General features: G+C 41.4%; 1 protein-coding gene across 1 annotated transcript in view; it reads right to left on the bottom strand.

Annotated features, from left to right (window-relative positions):
- ADRA1D (adrenoceptor alpha 1D) overlaps nucleotides 1-15,095 on the bottom strand; it is a 314,286-nt gene extending 299,191 nt beyond the window's left edge. Inside the window, exon 1 of the mRNA XM_033952751.1 lies at nucleotides 13,829-15,095. Coding sequence (XP_033808642.1) covers nucleotides 13,829-14,777 — 949 coding nt within the window. The 5' untranslated portion in view covers nucleotides 14,778-15,095. The remainder of the gene's footprint in view (nucleotides 1-13,828) is intronic.
- Between the last annotated feature and the right edge of the window lie 2,318 nt (nucleotides 15,096-17,413).

Raw genomic sequence — 17,413 nt, 5'->3', positions numbered from 1 at the left:
AAAAAACAGCAAAAAACTGTAAAAACTTGCACTTATCTTCCATTCATCTCCCACAAGCAGTGGAAATAAATATCTGTTGCTCCAATACGGAACCAGACACACTTTTCAAAGAATGAACTCAGTATTCCCGACAGGCCCTGTTTCGCCAAGTGGCTGCGTCAGGGGAATATCTTTAGAAAAAGAGCAACTGCTTCAAAAAATCTTCCATTTTTCCTGAGGAAGATTTTTGAAGCTGTTGCTCTTTTTCTAAAGATATTCCCCTGACGCAGCCACTTGGCGAAACAGGGCCTGTCGGGAATACTGTGTTCATTCTTTGAAAAGTGTGTCTGGTTCCGTATTGGAGCAACGGATATTTATTTCCACTGCTTGTGGGAGATGAATGGAAGATAAGTGCAAGTTTTTACAGTTTTTTGCTGGGTTTTTTTGCAGTTTAATTTGTGTATTTTAAACTGTATCTTTATGAATCTTTTCCATTGAGTTTTTTGACCTGGAATGTGTTTTGTATGGCAGTTTATAACTGAACATATAGTTTCTTGGTTGTTTCCTTGAAACACTGAGGTCTTTTTCTCCTTGTTAGTTACTTGCCTTTCAGCCTGTTTCCTTCCACTATTAGCAGCTTTATTCTGAATATTTGTTGGTTATTTTTTTGATTTTTTTGGATATTCAGCTTGTATACTTTTGATAAAGTATATTTTTATTGTCATGTTACATTGTATGCTTACAGTTTGTAATCTGAAAAATAAAAATACTCATAAGAACATAAGAATAGCCTTATTGGTTAGACCAATGGTCTATCAAGTCCAGTAGCCCATTCTCACGGTGGCCAATCGAGGTCAAGTTGAAAATTCACCCAAACTTAGACACCTAAATGTTTGGATTCTCTAAATATACAGTATATCTGCAATTTATTTCAATAGATTAAAAGTCGTTTTACATACGTTGTTACATTAGAAAAAGGGATGTCCAAGTCTAAATGTTCATAACTTGCAGAGGATTGTACAAAACGCTTACTACACTCATTTTGTACAGCACTTCTAAGGCTGTAAGAAGACCACAAGAAGTTGCAGCTGATCTAGTGGAAACAGCCACTTAATAAAATAATACATTTAAGAGAGAGAGAGAGAGTGGCATCCCTTGGAGTTTTAAACAAGTGATGATTTTGCATTCTACGCTTGAAAAGAACTGGTAAAATCAAACAAATTCCAGATTAAAAAAAAACACAGGACATACCAGGGAATCACATTAAAAAGCAAAGCAAGAAAATGATTACGTTTTGCATTTTTTTCAGGCATTTTTCCTCGCCATGAATAGTAGCAAAATTGCCTTTCCTTCATCGCTCCTCTGTATTATAATATGCAAGTCCAAATGATTACTTAGCTGCAAGCATGCCTTAGAGAAGGTATAAATAGAGACATCTACATTTAGGGGTCCTTTACGAAGGCGCGCTAGTCATTTTTGCGCACGCTAAATATTAGCTCACGCTAAATGCTAACGCGTCCATAGACTATAATGGGCACGTTAGTGTTTAGCGCTGGCTAACATTTAGCACACGCTAAAAAGGCCAGCGAACCTTAGTAAATGGACCCCTTAATGAAGAAGGTATATATTTCCTTTGCAAAATATGAAATATATCTGGCCCTGCTCAAACCACACCCCTTTGAAAACTGTGCATGCCGTGGTCATACATATGTAATGTAATTTATTTCTTATATACCGCTATATCCTTTAGGTTCTAAGCGGTTTGAAGAAAATATACATTAAGATTATAAATGAGAAGTAAGAAGGTACTTAAAAAATTCCCTTACTGTCCCGAAGGCTCACAATCTAACTAAAGTACCTGGAAATTAATAAAGAAGAGAAAATAAAGATGGTTGAAAAAAGAAAAATTCTATGTGAACTTATAGGATGGAAATTAAACTGACAGTGAAGAACTGTATGAAAAATACATATGGAATGCAGTTAGAGAGGGTAGGTTACAATCTATTTATGGTATTTGTTTAATTGGAAGGTGTTAAGGTGGGTAATTTGGGGGAAGGTTATCTGAAGGTAGGTGAATCTTCTGGAGGTAAAAGAGGAGGGGTTAAGATATTTGGATGAATTTTTTGAAAAGCAGGGTTTTGATTTCTTTTCTGAATGTTTTGAGGTTGTCTGATATTGTCATAAGATTGGAGATGGAATGGTTGATTTTTGCTGCTTGTGTTGCCAGAAGGTTGTCAAACATTTTCTTGCGTTGTGTGCCTTTGAGTGGGGGGAAGGCGAAAGGGTTCGAGGTTCTTCTGTGTCTTGAGGTGGAGATTTGGTTTAAGCGGTTATTTAGATAGGAGGGGGAAGAGCCGTGTAATGCTTTGAATATCAGGCAGTAGAATTTGAATTGGATTCGTGCTTGTATGGGTAGCCAGTGAGAGTCTAAGAAGGCAGTTGTTATGTGATCATATTTTTTGAGTGAGTAGATCAATCTGAGGGCGGTGTTTTGTATGGTCTGGAGTTGTTTTATCATAGTGGCTGGACAAGGAAGATATAGGGAGTTGCAATAATCCAGCAGACCTAAGACTAGGGATTGGACGATTAGTCTAAATTGTGCTTGGTCAAAGAATTTTCTGATTTTGCGGAGATTTCTCATGGTTAAAAAAGCTTTCTGGGTTGTTTTGTTGATCTGGGGCTGCATTGTGCAACATCTGTCTATCGTAACTCCTAGGAGTTTTAATTCGGGTTGTATTGGGTATTTGGTATTTTTGATTTTCAGTTCAGTGATGGTAGGAGTTTGGGCTTTTTCGAGCAAAAGGAATTTTGTTTTTTCAGAATTTAGTTTTAGTTTGTGATCCATCATCCATTTTTCTACTGTGTCTAAGGTTGTTTCTAGCTTTGTTGTGGTGGTGGTCTCTGATGGGTCGAATGAGAGGATTATGGTGATGTCATCAGCATAGCTGAAAGATGTGACATCTAGGGTATCTAAAGTGGCTCCTAGGGAGGAGATAAAGAGGTTGAAGAGCGTAGGTGAGAGAGGTGATCCTTGTGGAACTCCGCAGGGATTTGTCCATGGTTCTGATTTGATATCATTGTATTTTACCCTGTAGGTTCTAGATTTGAGGAACCCCTGAAACCATTTGTAGACCTTGCCTGAGATTCCTATGGCGTCGAGAATTTGTAGTAATAAGGTGTGGTCAACTAGGTCAAATGCTGCGGAGAGGTCTAATTGTATTAATATCATTTTTTTTTCCTTTACTGATGTGTTGTCGGGCTGTATCTAGTAATGTGATAAGTAGTGTTTCTGTACTATGGTTAGTTCAGAATCCTGATTGTGAGGAGTGGAGTAGGTTATGTTTTTCCAGATATTCAGTGAGGTATTGTGCCACTAGGCCTTCTATTATTTTAACGTACAATGGTATTGAAGCGATAGGTCTGTAGTTGGAGGGGCTATCTATTGGGCCTTTGTGATCCTTTATGATTGGAGTGATTAAGATCTCTCCTAGGTCCTGTGGGAATTGGCCTTCTGTCAATGTGGTTTGAATCCATAGCATGAAGTTGGTTTTGAATGTGGTGGAGGCGTTTGATAATATGTAGGTGGGGCAATTATTTAGGTCACTGAAAGCATGGCTGTATTAATTGTAGAGTCGGTTCATATCCGACCAGACTAGAATTGGGAAATCGGACCAGCTTCTGTCTGCTACGATGGCTTCGCTAGTTGATGGGTTTGTTGTTATCTTTTCTAGATGGGTGTGTGTGTTGATGAATGTAGATCTGATATTGGTGATCTTGTTTTTGAAATGGTCTGCTAGGTGGATGGCTGTTGGTGGGTGGATACCTTGGGTGGAGAGGTAAGGTTTAGTATCTGTGAGGTTCTTTACTAGATTAAATAGCTTTTTTGTGTCTGGGGGTTTTTTGCCTATCATATTGGAGTAGTAGGCTTTTCGTTTTTCCTTGAGTTTGGTTTTGTATTGATTAATTTGGTATCTCCATGCAGTTTTAGTGTGTTCTAAACTCTTGTTTTTTTCCAGACTCTTTCTAGTTGTCTGCAGAGCTTTTTAGATTGGAGAAGTTCGGCGTCGAACCATTTATCAGAAGGTCTGCATATTTTGAATTTTAGTTTTTCTGGGGCTAGCTCATTTAGAATGGTTTCGCTTATGGATCTCCATTGGGATATAAATTCGTTGGGAGCTATGTTGGTGGTGGCGTGGTCTGCTTTATCCCAGAATATGGAGGGTTTGATTTTTTGGCGTGTTTTGAAGGAGGTTTTTATTGGAGGTTGTTTGTTAATGCTTTGAGGCCAGTTGATGTCAAAGGTGTATTTATAGTGATCTGACCAAAGGGAGGGGTGCCATGCCCCATTAGAGATATTGATTTTGGGTTTGTGAAGATGTTGGGTCATATAAGCAGCAAGATCTAATTGGTGTCCTTTTTCGTGTGTGGATTGGGGATTGAGGATCTGGTAGTTTAGTGCACTGAGGTATGAGAGTAAATTTATTACTTGTTTTGAGGTGTGATCTTCTAGATGGAGGTTTATGTCTCCTAGGAGAAGGTTATGAGGTGATGTTAGGGAGTTCTGGTAAATAAATTCTTCAAGCGCTTGTTTGTTGTCATTCCATTTTCTTGGTGTTGAGTAACAGAGGATGCATGTTAGAGTTTCTATGAGAGAATCATCGGATAGTTGACAGGCTAGGAGATCTAGGTGGGGAGTGGAGTGTTTGTCTAGGGTCTTTATATTGATGTTGTTTTTGAGTATGATGGCTAGGCCTCCACCATGTTTTTTTTCTTCTGCAGATTAATTCAATTTTATAACCCATTGGGCAGAGTTCTGTGATGGAGGGATCGGATTCTGAGGTTAACCAAGTTTCGGATAGGAATAAGCAGCTTAGTTGTTTTTTAATTATCCAGTCCTTAATAAGGTCTGCTTTTGTGCTTATTGATCTGATGTTCATATATGCACAGGATAATGTAGTGTTAAGTGTTTGGGGAGTGGGTGAGCAGTTTGGGTGGAGGAGATTTTCTTTGGTTAGTGGGTGATAGTTGTGGTTTACCGATTTTGGTTTTAGGGTTGGTCTATTTCTCCAGTTGGTTGGTATGCTGATATGGTTGAGTGAGGAGCAGTCTATCAAGTTTCTGGGCGAGTATAGTTTTCTGGTAGGTGGAGGGAATCTATGGGATTTTGTTAAGGTTGGGATAGAGGAAGTATGATATCCTTCTGCTTTTCTGTTGGTTAGGAGTAGGAAGAATATTAAATGTAGGAGTGTGATTGTAGATAAATTGGGAGGCATAGTGATTTTTGTTTAAGTGTAAGTGTAAAAAGGCGCCATGTATGTAGGGAAATCAGGGAAACCCCTTTTCTTCAAATTCACTGAGCTTTGGCATAACCTCCCTGCCCCCGCTGCGGAACCTAGGCTCATTCCAATTATTCCGAAAGCATCTGAAAACCTGGCTTTTCTCCTAAACGTAAAGCTATCTCTTTAAAATGTAAAGCTAGCTATCCTCTTCATAACCTCTAATTTCTTATTTTGTCCCTCCCTCATTTATTGAATTTACCTGTAAACTGTGCCGAGCTCTATCTTTATGGTGATGATGCGGTATACAAACTTAAGGTTTGGTTTAGTTTAGTAAGTAGCTTTTTGGAAATCATTAAACATACTGAGCCATTTACATTCATAAACCTCTTATTTATATAGTGAATGCCACAGAAGCCTCCTAAAATGAACTCCTTAGTCACCTATATTAGGCATCTAGTTCTGAAAATCAGTATTTTTATCCTAACTATGCACCCACATCTACTTATTTATTAAGCTCCTAATTTTAGCAAATTAGGGAGTAATACCCAGCCCGTTATGGTGAGTGGCTTGTAAACGGCTTCCAGCTGAAGACAGACCGATCCATGGATATTCAATGCCGGAGCATGTGTGGCTCCAGACTTTGAATATTTATGATATGTCCTTGTTCACTGACCTGGAATTTAACCAAGCATCAGTCGATATTCAACTTCTTTTGCCAGTTAAGGGAGTGAATATCTCCTCTAACCAGCTAAGTTGTCACTCCACCCTAACTCCTCTTGTAACCTAGCTTGTTTGGGGGGATGTCCAGTTAGCAGTGAAATCCAGGAGCACTATCCAGTTAATAAATCGGCAGACAGTTCGTTCAGTAGGGTTAAACCAAATAGGAGCCTCTCCTGACCAGTTAAACCATTTAGAATGTTGACCTCCTTGGGGTCAGGCTGTTTTAAGAATCTAACTCCCAAAGCCAGGAACCTAAATCCTTTGAGAAATGATGCAGAATTTCCAGAAAAAAAAAATCATCATTTTCAGTTAATATCTGTTTCTAATCAAACTAAGCCGTGCTTAAGTAATTTATTCATGTAATTCTCTCAGATTACAACAAAATATCAACACTTTTTCACTGCTTGTTTCTCACAGTCCACATGTCCAACATGTGCATTTTATTTCATACCGAGACACAATAATATGAAGGTTTCCATATTACCGGTACTAGTGCACTGCCTGTATAACCAGAAGAATCCAACATTACAATTTTAAACTGCTAACAACTTTGTCATTCAAATGCTTCTACTACAGAAGCAACAACAGAAGAGTGAGATACAAGGAAGGTAGTCCATAAAAAGGCAAAGGGAAAAGACCATAAAACGGCTTCATCCCTTGGGGTTTCAGCTCATGAAAGAGGACCATAGGCATCCAAACAGGGGAGGCCAAAGGGGCCACCCAGTAGAGAGTTGCGCGGGGACAGAAATCCCACCCATCCCCGCCCGTCCCCACCAGGATCCTCTCCGTCCCCACCCATCCCCGTCAATATCCTCTCCGTCCCCGCAAGGAATTACCTCCATCCCCGCCCGTCCCCATAAAAAGCAGCAATTAGTTCTGACAGGATCATCAATTCCACAGTTTCTTTTGTGTTTGCGCTGCTGTTTTCCTTGTGGAATCTCTTTGGTGGAACTATTTTTTTGTTTTCTGTTCATGTAATTAACTTATAAACCCCCCTCTTTTACTAAGGCTGACGTGTCCATTATATTATATGGACAAACCCTGCTTCCAAAGCCTTCCATCCCCGTGGGAGTCCCGTTGGCTAGAGGGGGGGTCCCCGTGGGAGTCCCGTGGGCCAGGGAGTCCCTGTGGGAGTCCTGTTAGTTAGGGGGGGGTTCCCGCGGGATTCCCATGATCCCCGTTCCCGTGCAGACCTCTACCAACCACCACCACCCAGCAGCTTAATTTTAACTCTTCGGGCAGCCGCTGTGTAGCGTCGCTGCAGAATGAAGACTTTCAGTGCAGGCCTGCTCATTGACGCTGCGTGGCGGCTGCCAGATTTTAAATTACAGCAACTGGGGAAGGTAGGTAAGGGAGTCAGGAGCTGAAGAGAGTTTGTGCCATAGGATCCTGCTGGGGCTCGGGTGGAGCCTTTGCCCCTCCCCCCCCAATGAAAAAGCATTCCACTGCCTATGCCAGATCACATCACAACAGACAAATCTACACAGTGTCTGGGAAAAAATATTTCTCCAATATCTTTCCAAATAACCCCAAAATAAACATACAGGGTCTGATTCTATAAACAATGCCTAGGTCAGGTGCTGCTAGGTGCTTTAATCACAGATGCCTAGTAATGCCTAACTTAATTCTGCATGGAACTAAATTGTTTTTAATTGGTCTAAATGATGTGGTAATTGACCACATCATTAAAAACCTATTAAAAGTTATTTTTATGATCATAAGAACCTAAGAGCTACCAACCCAGGTCCCAAGTACCTAGCTAGATCCCTAGTAAACAGATTTTATGCTGCTTATCCTAGGAATAAGCAGTGGATTTCGCCAAGCCAGCTCATAAATTTGTGAAATATCATGTAACACCTAGCAACACCTAATTCAAGGTGCCCTGCAACACCTAATGACGCTTGCCTGAAAATCAGGGATGGAGAATAGGTGTGGTTGACTTAGGTGCCAGTAAAGTAGGCCAGGTAAAACCTGGCACAATACACCAGAACCTACCACAGGGACGCTTAGCAATGCCTAAGTATGCCTAGGCATGGCTGAGCATGATTCTATAAAGGCACCTATTGGTTGATTAACGACCGCACTGACTAGCAGCTAGAAGTTAGGTGTCATTTGTAGAATCAAGCCCACAGTGCGTTCTCACTATTCACTGGTGTTAGGCTGCTAGAAATCCCCATGAATACTGAAAATGCAAATTCAAAACCATTGATCCTATGGTTTGAGGGTTTAGGCTCCCTCCTGCCTGATCCGATTGGGGTGTGGATTGCGGCAGGAGAGATGGCTCATCTCTCCTGCCGCGATAGCAATCCCAAGTGCCGCGTTTGGTGGCACTTGGTGGTATTGCTATCGCGGCAGGCTGCGTGCCTGATCTGCTGCTGTTAGTAAGGTGGAGTCCCATGATAGTGTTGGGCGTGTGTATTTGGCACTTTTTTTCCTGATCCATAAAAAAGTTTGGTCTTGGAGGCATTCAGCTGTAGTTTGTTGTTAGTCATCCAGGTAGGTAGATGAAAGAGAACTCTAATTATAGAAAGGAAGGTCATTCCAAACTTTTACGAATAAAAAAGAAAATGATCAACAAAAATTGGCCAGTTTTAATTCTTTTAACAGTGGGAAAGCCAAGTTTATATTTCTGAGAGCTCCTAGAATTAGAGATTTCTTGTGAATTAAATGAAACAGAGACCAAAGGAGAAAAAAAAAATACCATATAGGATTTTGAAAATTACAGTTGCACGCTTAAATTGGATCCTCCAGCAGTCAGGAAGTCAATGAAGGGATCTCAGCAAAGGTGTGACCTGGTCATATTTATGTTTACCGTATATCAATTTAGTTGCCATATTCTGGATAAGTTGTAGCCTCCTCAAATTACATTTACTTAAACAAGCATAAAGCGAGTTGCCATAATCCGGCTGAGATAAAATAATGGCCTGAACCAGAACTGCAAAATGTTGCTGAAAGAAAAGATGATGAACTACTCTTCTAAGCATCTTTAAAATGAAAAAAAAAAAAATTGTAACATGATTAATTTGATTAGATAATGAAAATGAAGAATCCAGAATAAAACCCAGAATTCTAGATGAAAAATCAATTTTCAGTGAGTCACCAGAGGCTAAAAAAATTGAGCTGGGCAACTATTCAATTTTTGGCCCAAACCATAATAATTCTGTATTGGTAGTATTTAATTTCATGCACATTGAAAATGCCCAATCTTGGATTCTTGAGATGCATGAATTATTATCTGATTTCAAACTATTCAGAGAAGGGTTGACTTCCAACAAAATAAAAATATCATCAGCCTAATTATAAATTATTTTGATTGAAAATAGTTTCAAAGATTGCAAACAAAATAGGGGACAATGGTGAGCCCTGCAGTACCCCACAAGTAGTGATACAGATAGATGAAAACTTGCCCTCATTATGGACTTTTGATACAATCTTAACAGCAAAAATCATTTAAAGAAGTCTAATACCTTTCTGTTAAGACCAAACAAAATAGGGGACAATGGTGAGCCCTGCAGTACCCCACAAGCAGAGGTCCAGATAGATGAAAACTGCCCTCATTACGGACTCAATACAATTTTAACATCACATCTATAACTTTGGGATATGGTAATATATCTAAAGTAATATGGGGCCCATTGACATCTAATGTTACCTCATTATAATTGATTATTGAATGTGAGTCAGTATTTGTTATTTTGGTACATATCCAAGGAAGGGGGGGGGGTTATTTCTGTTACAAATTGATTTTTAAATGTTTACACTTGGGGTGGATGAGAAGATATCAGTATTTTGAATGGGGTAAGGTTTTTGCGGTAATATATGTTTTTGTGTTTTATTGAATAATCATTGGGTGGGGGGGGAATGGTTGATTATGAACATGTGTAAGTTGAATGTGCTTTTATTGTTTAATTATTTGTTACATTTGTTGTATTGCACTACTGAAGTTTTGGAAAATTAATAAAGTTTTATTTAAAAAAAAAAATACAATCCTAACATCAAAAACCCTTTAAATCAGTCTAATACCTTTCTGTTAAGACCAATATTAGCTAACAATTGAATCAAAGTATTATGGTTAAGGACATCGAAAACCACTGATAAGTCAAATTGTAGCAAAATTACATAGCGATCCTGAGATAGAAGATCCTGAACTTTCGCTACCAATGAAATCAGTAGTGCTGAAAAGGGAGAAGAATTGAAAATTTATCCAAACATTCATTTCATACCCTTCAGGATCCATTTCTTTGCTTAAATCCTCAAGATGTCTGCTTATCACTTTTGGTTTTTAACATCAGCACCCATACCTCCATTTCTTGGCTCAGGTTTTGAAACACTTAGGCCCAAATTCTGTAACCAGCGCCTAAAGCCAGGCACCTATTTCGGAGGCGCCCATCAAGATAGGCGCCTATCTAAATTGAACAAGCCCAATTAAGCTTTTTAATCAGCACTGATTGAAACATAGGCGCCTATCAAGAAAAACGCGATTCTGTAACAAGGCGCCTCTAAAAATTTAGGCGGCCCTCAAAAAAAATAGGCGCTATGCATGTTAGGCATGGGCGTGGCTATGTGTTTGGCGCCTTCTTATAGAATCACGGCTCTTAAGCGGTCAGCTAGGCGCCTAACTCTTAAGTTGTGCCTAGAGCTGGCCTATTTAATGGGCGCCTCCAAAATAGGTGCCCAAATAGGTGCCGCTCAGCGTGATTCACTAAACAGCACCCAATTTTACTTGAATCACGCTGAACAGTGCCTATATAGGCGCCTAACTTTTGGGTGTTTCTTATAGAATTTGCCCTTTAATGCTATGAAGTCAAGAATAGTATGCTTTGAATTCCTTTGTCATTCCATAGGCTTTCCCTTATATCTTTGAGGGCTCCTTTTACTAAGCTGCGATAGCGGTTTTAGCGCGCTAGACCTTAATGCCCGCACTGAGCTGGCATTAGTTCTAGCCGCGTAGCGTGGGTTTAGCATGCGCTAAAATCCTGCGTACGCTAGAAACTCTATCGCAGCTTAGTAAAAGGGGCCTTTAGTTTATAAAGTTGTCATTGAAGGTTCCATCTCCTTAGTTGACACCATTGTGTGTCATGAAAAGATCTCTGGTTTTGAGTGCTTGGCCTTATGCAATGTGACAAAGACACTGATTTTGCCTGCTTTCCTGACAGAATACCTTGTAATAGCTATCTTTATAGGTTTTGGAGGGGGGGGGTTTGAGGGAACGAAGAAGTAATTTAGGTCTTCCATATTCAAAGGATCTGTGATCCTGCCTTTGAGAATTATGTTCCTAAATCGGCCTCTGACCTTTTACAAGGTCAGAGTGCCTAACCTTGAACTGAAATGGGGAAATTCTATAAGAGGCACCTAAAGATAAGTGCCTAAATAAATAGGCACCTAACTTAAGCTGGGTTTTACTAAACAACGTTCCAGGTTTTTAGTGCAGGCCAGCGAGGTGAATGCTCTAACGCTCATAGGAATTCTATGAGCACTGGAGCATTTCATTTTCAAACCCGCGCCAAAAACCTCTAGAGCCATTTAGTAAAAGGAGCCCTAAGGGCACACGGTAGTCAGTATGCATGTTTGGCTAATCTTTTGTGGGTTGAATTGAACTACCTCTGATGCATGTAGACACACTGAAACTCAGACCGTGTCAGGTCCATTAATAAATAGATTTGTGATTGCTCAGAACTTGAAGGCCTCTTATGTTTCTTTTATTTATTTATGTAATTTCTTTTCCATCCCATTCTCCCCAAAGAGCTCAGAATAGTATACAGTCAAGATGGGTCACAATTTGTCTTACCTACAGCAGTGGTTCCCAACCCTATCCTGGAAGACCATCAGGTCAATCGGGTTTTCAGCATAGCCCTAATGAATATGCATGGAGCTGATTTGCATGCCTGCCACTTTCATTATATGCAAATCTCTCTCATGCATATTCATTAGGGCTAGCCTGAAAACATGATTGGTCTGGTGGTCCTCCAGGACAGGGTTGGGAACCACTGACCTACAAGATACTCTATAAAATCGCAATATATAATAACTGGCCTTTAATCATCCCTGTTCTTTTTAAAAATTTATTTTAAAACACACACACACACATTTGGGCTGCAATGGGAGCAACCTTATTCTGTGAAGAGCAAGATTTACTGTTGACAAGTGACTGCATTCCTTTACTTCTCTCTTCTCAATGTTTTTCCCCTCTCCTCTGTTTACCTCCTTCGGCAAATCTGGGCTTATCTGAGGTTCAGAAAGTTATTTTATTAGAAGTGCAAAGTCACCTGTTGAGTCATTACATGCTCTAACATGCTGGATCAGCAATAAAGAACAAGAATATATCTCTTCCTTCCCCAGAAGCACTACAATTTTGTGACTATTTTTCTTACCTAATCATTGTCTCATAATACAACAGAAAAAGTACCTTCTGAGTCATTCAAACTAAATCTTTCAAAAGAAAGCTGTTATTCTTGTGTGGGATTCCGTTTTAGAGAAGCAAATCCCTCTTGATGATTCACTACTGGTCCTGAAAATTTGCCAGCCACTGTTTATCCAGCAACAACAAAATATTCTTGTTTTTTTTGTGGGATGTTTTTTTTGGGGGGGAGGGAGGATGCAGGTTTACACTCCTAAATATGAATCCACAATTTACAAGAGCAAAAGAGAGAGGGAACAAATTTTCTTAAACAAGTGCCGTTTAGAGTAATTTTGCTGAGGTTTCTGTTGAAGATAAAGCTAAAAGTCAGTAGGCATGCAGGCACTGTTTTGAGGTGTTAATGTCAAGCATAGCAAATAGATTGGATTTTTCAGGAATGGTCTAGATCACAGGAGAAAAATAGAAATAAATCGTTTTGTTTTTTTTGCCCAGAACTACTTAGTTGAACTACATTTAGGAGTTACTTTAAATTTCCACAGCAATGAATGGGGAAATATTCTAGGTAAGGCATGATGGCATGAGGAATATTCTAGATAAGGCATGGCAGACAGGAAATGGTGGGTGATAGTGTAATAAGAGAATGGACAAAGCAAAACTGGAATTTTTTGAAACATTATCTTCCTTCCAAGAAAAAAGTGCACTGGCAGGAAATCAGTGGGCACCACAGCTATCACATAAATAAAACCATCTGATCCAGGGAATAATACCCTTTCATCTAGTTATTGTGGAACACAAGCTGTTTTAATGTATCTGTGATAGAGGCAATGCAGTCTTTTCCACAAAAAGTTACATCCATACTAAGAACTTGAGCACTCTGAGAAGCCACAGACTTACAAGGAGCACCACAAAAGGGACACAGCTGAGAAAGACCAAGAGCTGCGATACACATCAGCCGAGAACCGACCAAAAAACTTTGTCATGCGATAATACAGTTCCACTGCAAATCCATTTTATATACTATCCATTCACTTTTTTGAATAGGCTTTTCAAAGATCATATACACTCAGAATGGAATATTTTGATATAATATGCTGGGCTGGCGTAGCTATTCATAATACCGGAATGAGTACCAAAGAAAGGGCACGGTACGCCTTACAGACTCAGAAATAAATGTACTTTTTGGATTGTATATACAAGTTTGTGTGAAACATTATTATCTCATCAAAGCAAACCACCACCATTTCATAAACCTAATTTGTGACACAAAGCTATCAGAAAAGTTTCTTCTAAAGCAATATTATGCATAATACTCATATTGCCATCATGTAAAAAGAAGCTTAGGTAGGTATATTGAAAATGCAATTACTGTATTGTTCCTTTCATCCTGCTTTCAAAACGGTTTTTCCATCCGAGTTAAAGATTACTGTCTAAAGGCTTTTTTATAAGAACACAAGTAGAGGAAACTTAAAAGAAAGTTTAGATGTATACGTACCCAAAGGAAATATGAAAAAGAATGGCAGCCAGCAAAGAACGAAGAACCCCACCACAATAGCCAGAGTTTTTGCAGCTTTCTTCTCCCTGGAGAACTTCAAAAGCCGCACGGAGAGGGAACTCCTGAAATTGTGCCCCTTGCTCCTGGAAGCGGCAGTAGATTCCTCCGTGGCACTTCTACAGTGAATCCTGAGAACCACCTCCATGGACTTATTCCTCTCTTTCTTGACTCCTGCTTCCAGGTTCTTAGTGGTCTTTCTGGCCACTACGTAAACCCTAAAATACATGACCAGAATGACCAGCAAAGGTAAATAGAAGGAGAAAAGAGACGAAAAGACCGCATAGCCAGGTTCTTGAGTGATAAAGCAGATGCTCTCATCGGGGGGTGGGGGCTCCTTCCATCCCAGGAGAGGCCCAATGGAAATGACCATGGAGGCCAGCCAAAGCAGGATAAGGATGACCACCGCTTTCTTTTCAGTCATAATGGTGGGGTATTTCAGGGAATATTTGACCCCAATGTATCGGTCAATCGATATGATACACAAACTCATGATGGAGGCAGTGCAGCAGAGGACGTCCACCGCGGCCCAGATGTCGCAGAAGACCCGTCCAAACGCCCAAAATCCTAAGACCTCCAGGGTGGCGGAGAAGGGCAGCACAGTGGTGCTCAGCAGCAAATCAGCTATGGCCAGGTTGATGATAAAGTAATTAGTGACTGTCTGCAGGTGCTTGTTGCAAGCCACAGAGAGGATGACCAGGATGTTGCCCACAATGGCACACAAAATGAACACTGCAAGAAAGACCCCCACACCAATGGCTTGCAGATCCAAAGTTATTGCCCTGTAGGTGCCATTGGCATTGCTTTCAGAGGCATTGGCCGCCGGGGAGAGCCGGCTGCCTTCGGTGTGACTCCAGTTGAGGCTGACATTGACCACCTCAGGAAACGTCATTTTAAGCCGAACGGATCCCCATAAAGGTTGGGTTTCAGTATCAAAGTAATCGCGCCAAGGGGAGCGAACATCATCCCCTCCCCCCTCCCCCCGCCCGGTTGCCCAACGCAATCTCCGAGAAGAGACGCTCAGCCTGGGGAAGAGTCCGTAGCCGGCATTCACCAGCAACGCAACCAGCGTAGCAGCCCCGGCGGCCAGAGCTCACATCAGCCAGGAAGTTCAGCATCCCTGTCCCCCCTCCGGAAAGCGAGAAGAAAAGTCCGCTCCCAACTTGGGAGTTCCTTTTTTTTTTTTTTTCGTTTTCAGATCGGCGCTGCGGGGGGGGGGGGGTCCCGGGGGTGGCTCTGGGCAGTGGTAAAAAGCAGGCACAGCGGAGCGATTCCTTCTCCCCCGCTGCGATATTCACCCTCGCCCTAAATCCGTGCCAGGCTGCTCAGTGAAAGAATAATTGCGTTGCATTCGTGTTTTCTATCCCGCCAATACCTTTCAGTTCTAGGCGGAACTAATTATTCTAGGCGGAATAATTCAGGGGAAAAAAAAAAGTTACCTTGAGCTCTCTGTCCGGGAACATCAATAGCTCGCCAGACGAAACAACAGTCATTTAAAAAAATAAAATAAAAACCCCCAAAAACTTTCAAAAGGGTTCCTGTTCAATCGATACAGCCATCGCTAGAAACAACGCGCTGCGGATAGAAAGCAGCAACCCCCCCCCCCCGAGAGGGGCTCCATAGGTGGGTGCTGGGAGCCGAGCCCCTCGCTTCAGGCACCGTGTCGTCCTCCTCCTCGCCCATGCGGCCTTTGCGCTTCGTCCGACGGCGCCACACGCGAACCGGAATTGCGATTCTCCGAACTTGCTCTGACCGCGATCCACAAAGTTCGATTCAGGAAGAAGGGAAAAGCCCTGTCTGCGCTGCTACATCCACTGTACACTCACTTCGGTGATAAATCCACATGCAGCGGGCGGGGGGGGGGGATGAGTGCTGAGGTTTGGTGTGTGGTTGTTTTTTTTTTTTGTAGCAGAAACTTGGTCCTGACGATATCAAACAAGCAGGCACTTGCAGACTGATAGGTGAAGCCCAGAGCTGCTTTTCCAGCAGTCAACTGGAGGACAGAAAAGCCCTCTCACAAAAGCGTGGTAATCGGAGTAAACCGATGGTCCCATTCAATGCACTTCCTGCTTCTTTTTTTTTCTCTCCAGCAAAAAAATGCTCAGACATGCTCATCCTAGATTAAGCTGTCGAATCCTAATCATTCCGTTCTGACTGCTCCACCAACAGGTCTCGGGAGCAAGACATATACTTAGCTTTACCCCCTCCCTCTCCCCAGCTCCATTCCCGAGCCAGCAAGTTCCTTAAAGGTACGTGCTCAAGAGACGGAGGCAGGGAGCAGTGCCTGAAAGCCACCTGCGGTATTTTCAGCTATTCGGTGGAATCATAAAGGGACCCGGTCTTTTTTAGAAGGCACAGTCATTTCTGCTGTTTACTTAAAACTTTAACGCCCGACTAGCATCTAACCCGCCTCAATTGGGAATTCGGAGACCCGGTTCACTCACTGAATGTTATTCTGCTTTGCAGAGGGAAATCCGAGCTGCAACTTCAGGCGCGAGATGGAGCAAAAGCAGGGTTGGTTCGGTCGGCTTGGGCTGACCCTACCTAAGGCGGTAACTCTGCTTTCAAGATGCTGGAGTCAAGTTTACTACTGCTAATGCTTGTCATTTCTAGAGCGTTACAGTACGCAGCGCTGTACATTTAAGTTCAGCTAAGATCTGAGTACACAGGCTTCTGTTTCGTCAGGACATATGCACATTAGCAGTGCCCATATTAGAACTGTACCAAATAGCATATTTTTACTATTCAGCCAAATACAAATCATGAAAAATATTATTTGGCCAAATTCAAATAATGGGTATTGAACTTTAACAATACAAATAATACCCCCCCCCCCCTTTTTACAAAACCGTGATAGCGGTTTTTAACACAGACTGGCATGCTGAATGCTCTGCGCTACTTCTGACGCCCATAGGGGGGAAGAAGCAACATGAAATCAGAGATCATGTGGGGGGGAGGGGGTTTCATTAGGATTTAGCATTGTGGAACAGTGTTTCTCAATTCGGTCCTGGAGGACCCCCTTGCCAGTCAGGTTTTCATGATCTCCGCAATGAATATGCAGGAAAGAAATTTGCATATAATGGAGGCAGTGTATGCAAATCAAGTTCATGCATATTCATTGTGGAGATCCTGAAAACCTGACTGGCAAGGGGGTCCTCCAGGACCGAATTGAGAAACACCGCAGATTATTTGTATTCAAATTTAAATCACTATTCAGCTGATCACAAATAAGGCAATTGGGGCAATTAATCGGAGCTGATTTGAATACGGATATTTGGTACAGCTCTAGTACATTCAATTAATTATCAGAGAGAGAATTAATTTAAAGTGTTTTTTTCCAAAGATATTTTAGTTTTCTCCTCTTAACACTTTTCTGCTCAGAATATCATATTCTCAATTAACTGGAAATTTTTCGTATAGATTAAAGCCTCCCCCCCCCCCCCCCCCGTTTACAAAGCCACGCAGCCAAGTGTCATGTGCCAAATGCTCATTCAATTCCTATGGGCATCGGAGCAATATCGTGCCAGC

This window comes from Geotrypetes seraphini, chromosome 1 (genome assembly GCF_902459505.1).
Source record: "Geotrypetes seraphini chromosome 1, aGeoSer1.1, whole genome shotgun sequence".
Classification (NCBI taxonomy): domain Eukaryota; kingdom Metazoa; phylum Chordata; class Amphibia; order Gymnophiona; family Dermophiidae; genus Geotrypetes; species Geotrypetes seraphini.
This window is presented reverse-complemented; position numbering and strand designations above follow the sequence as displayed.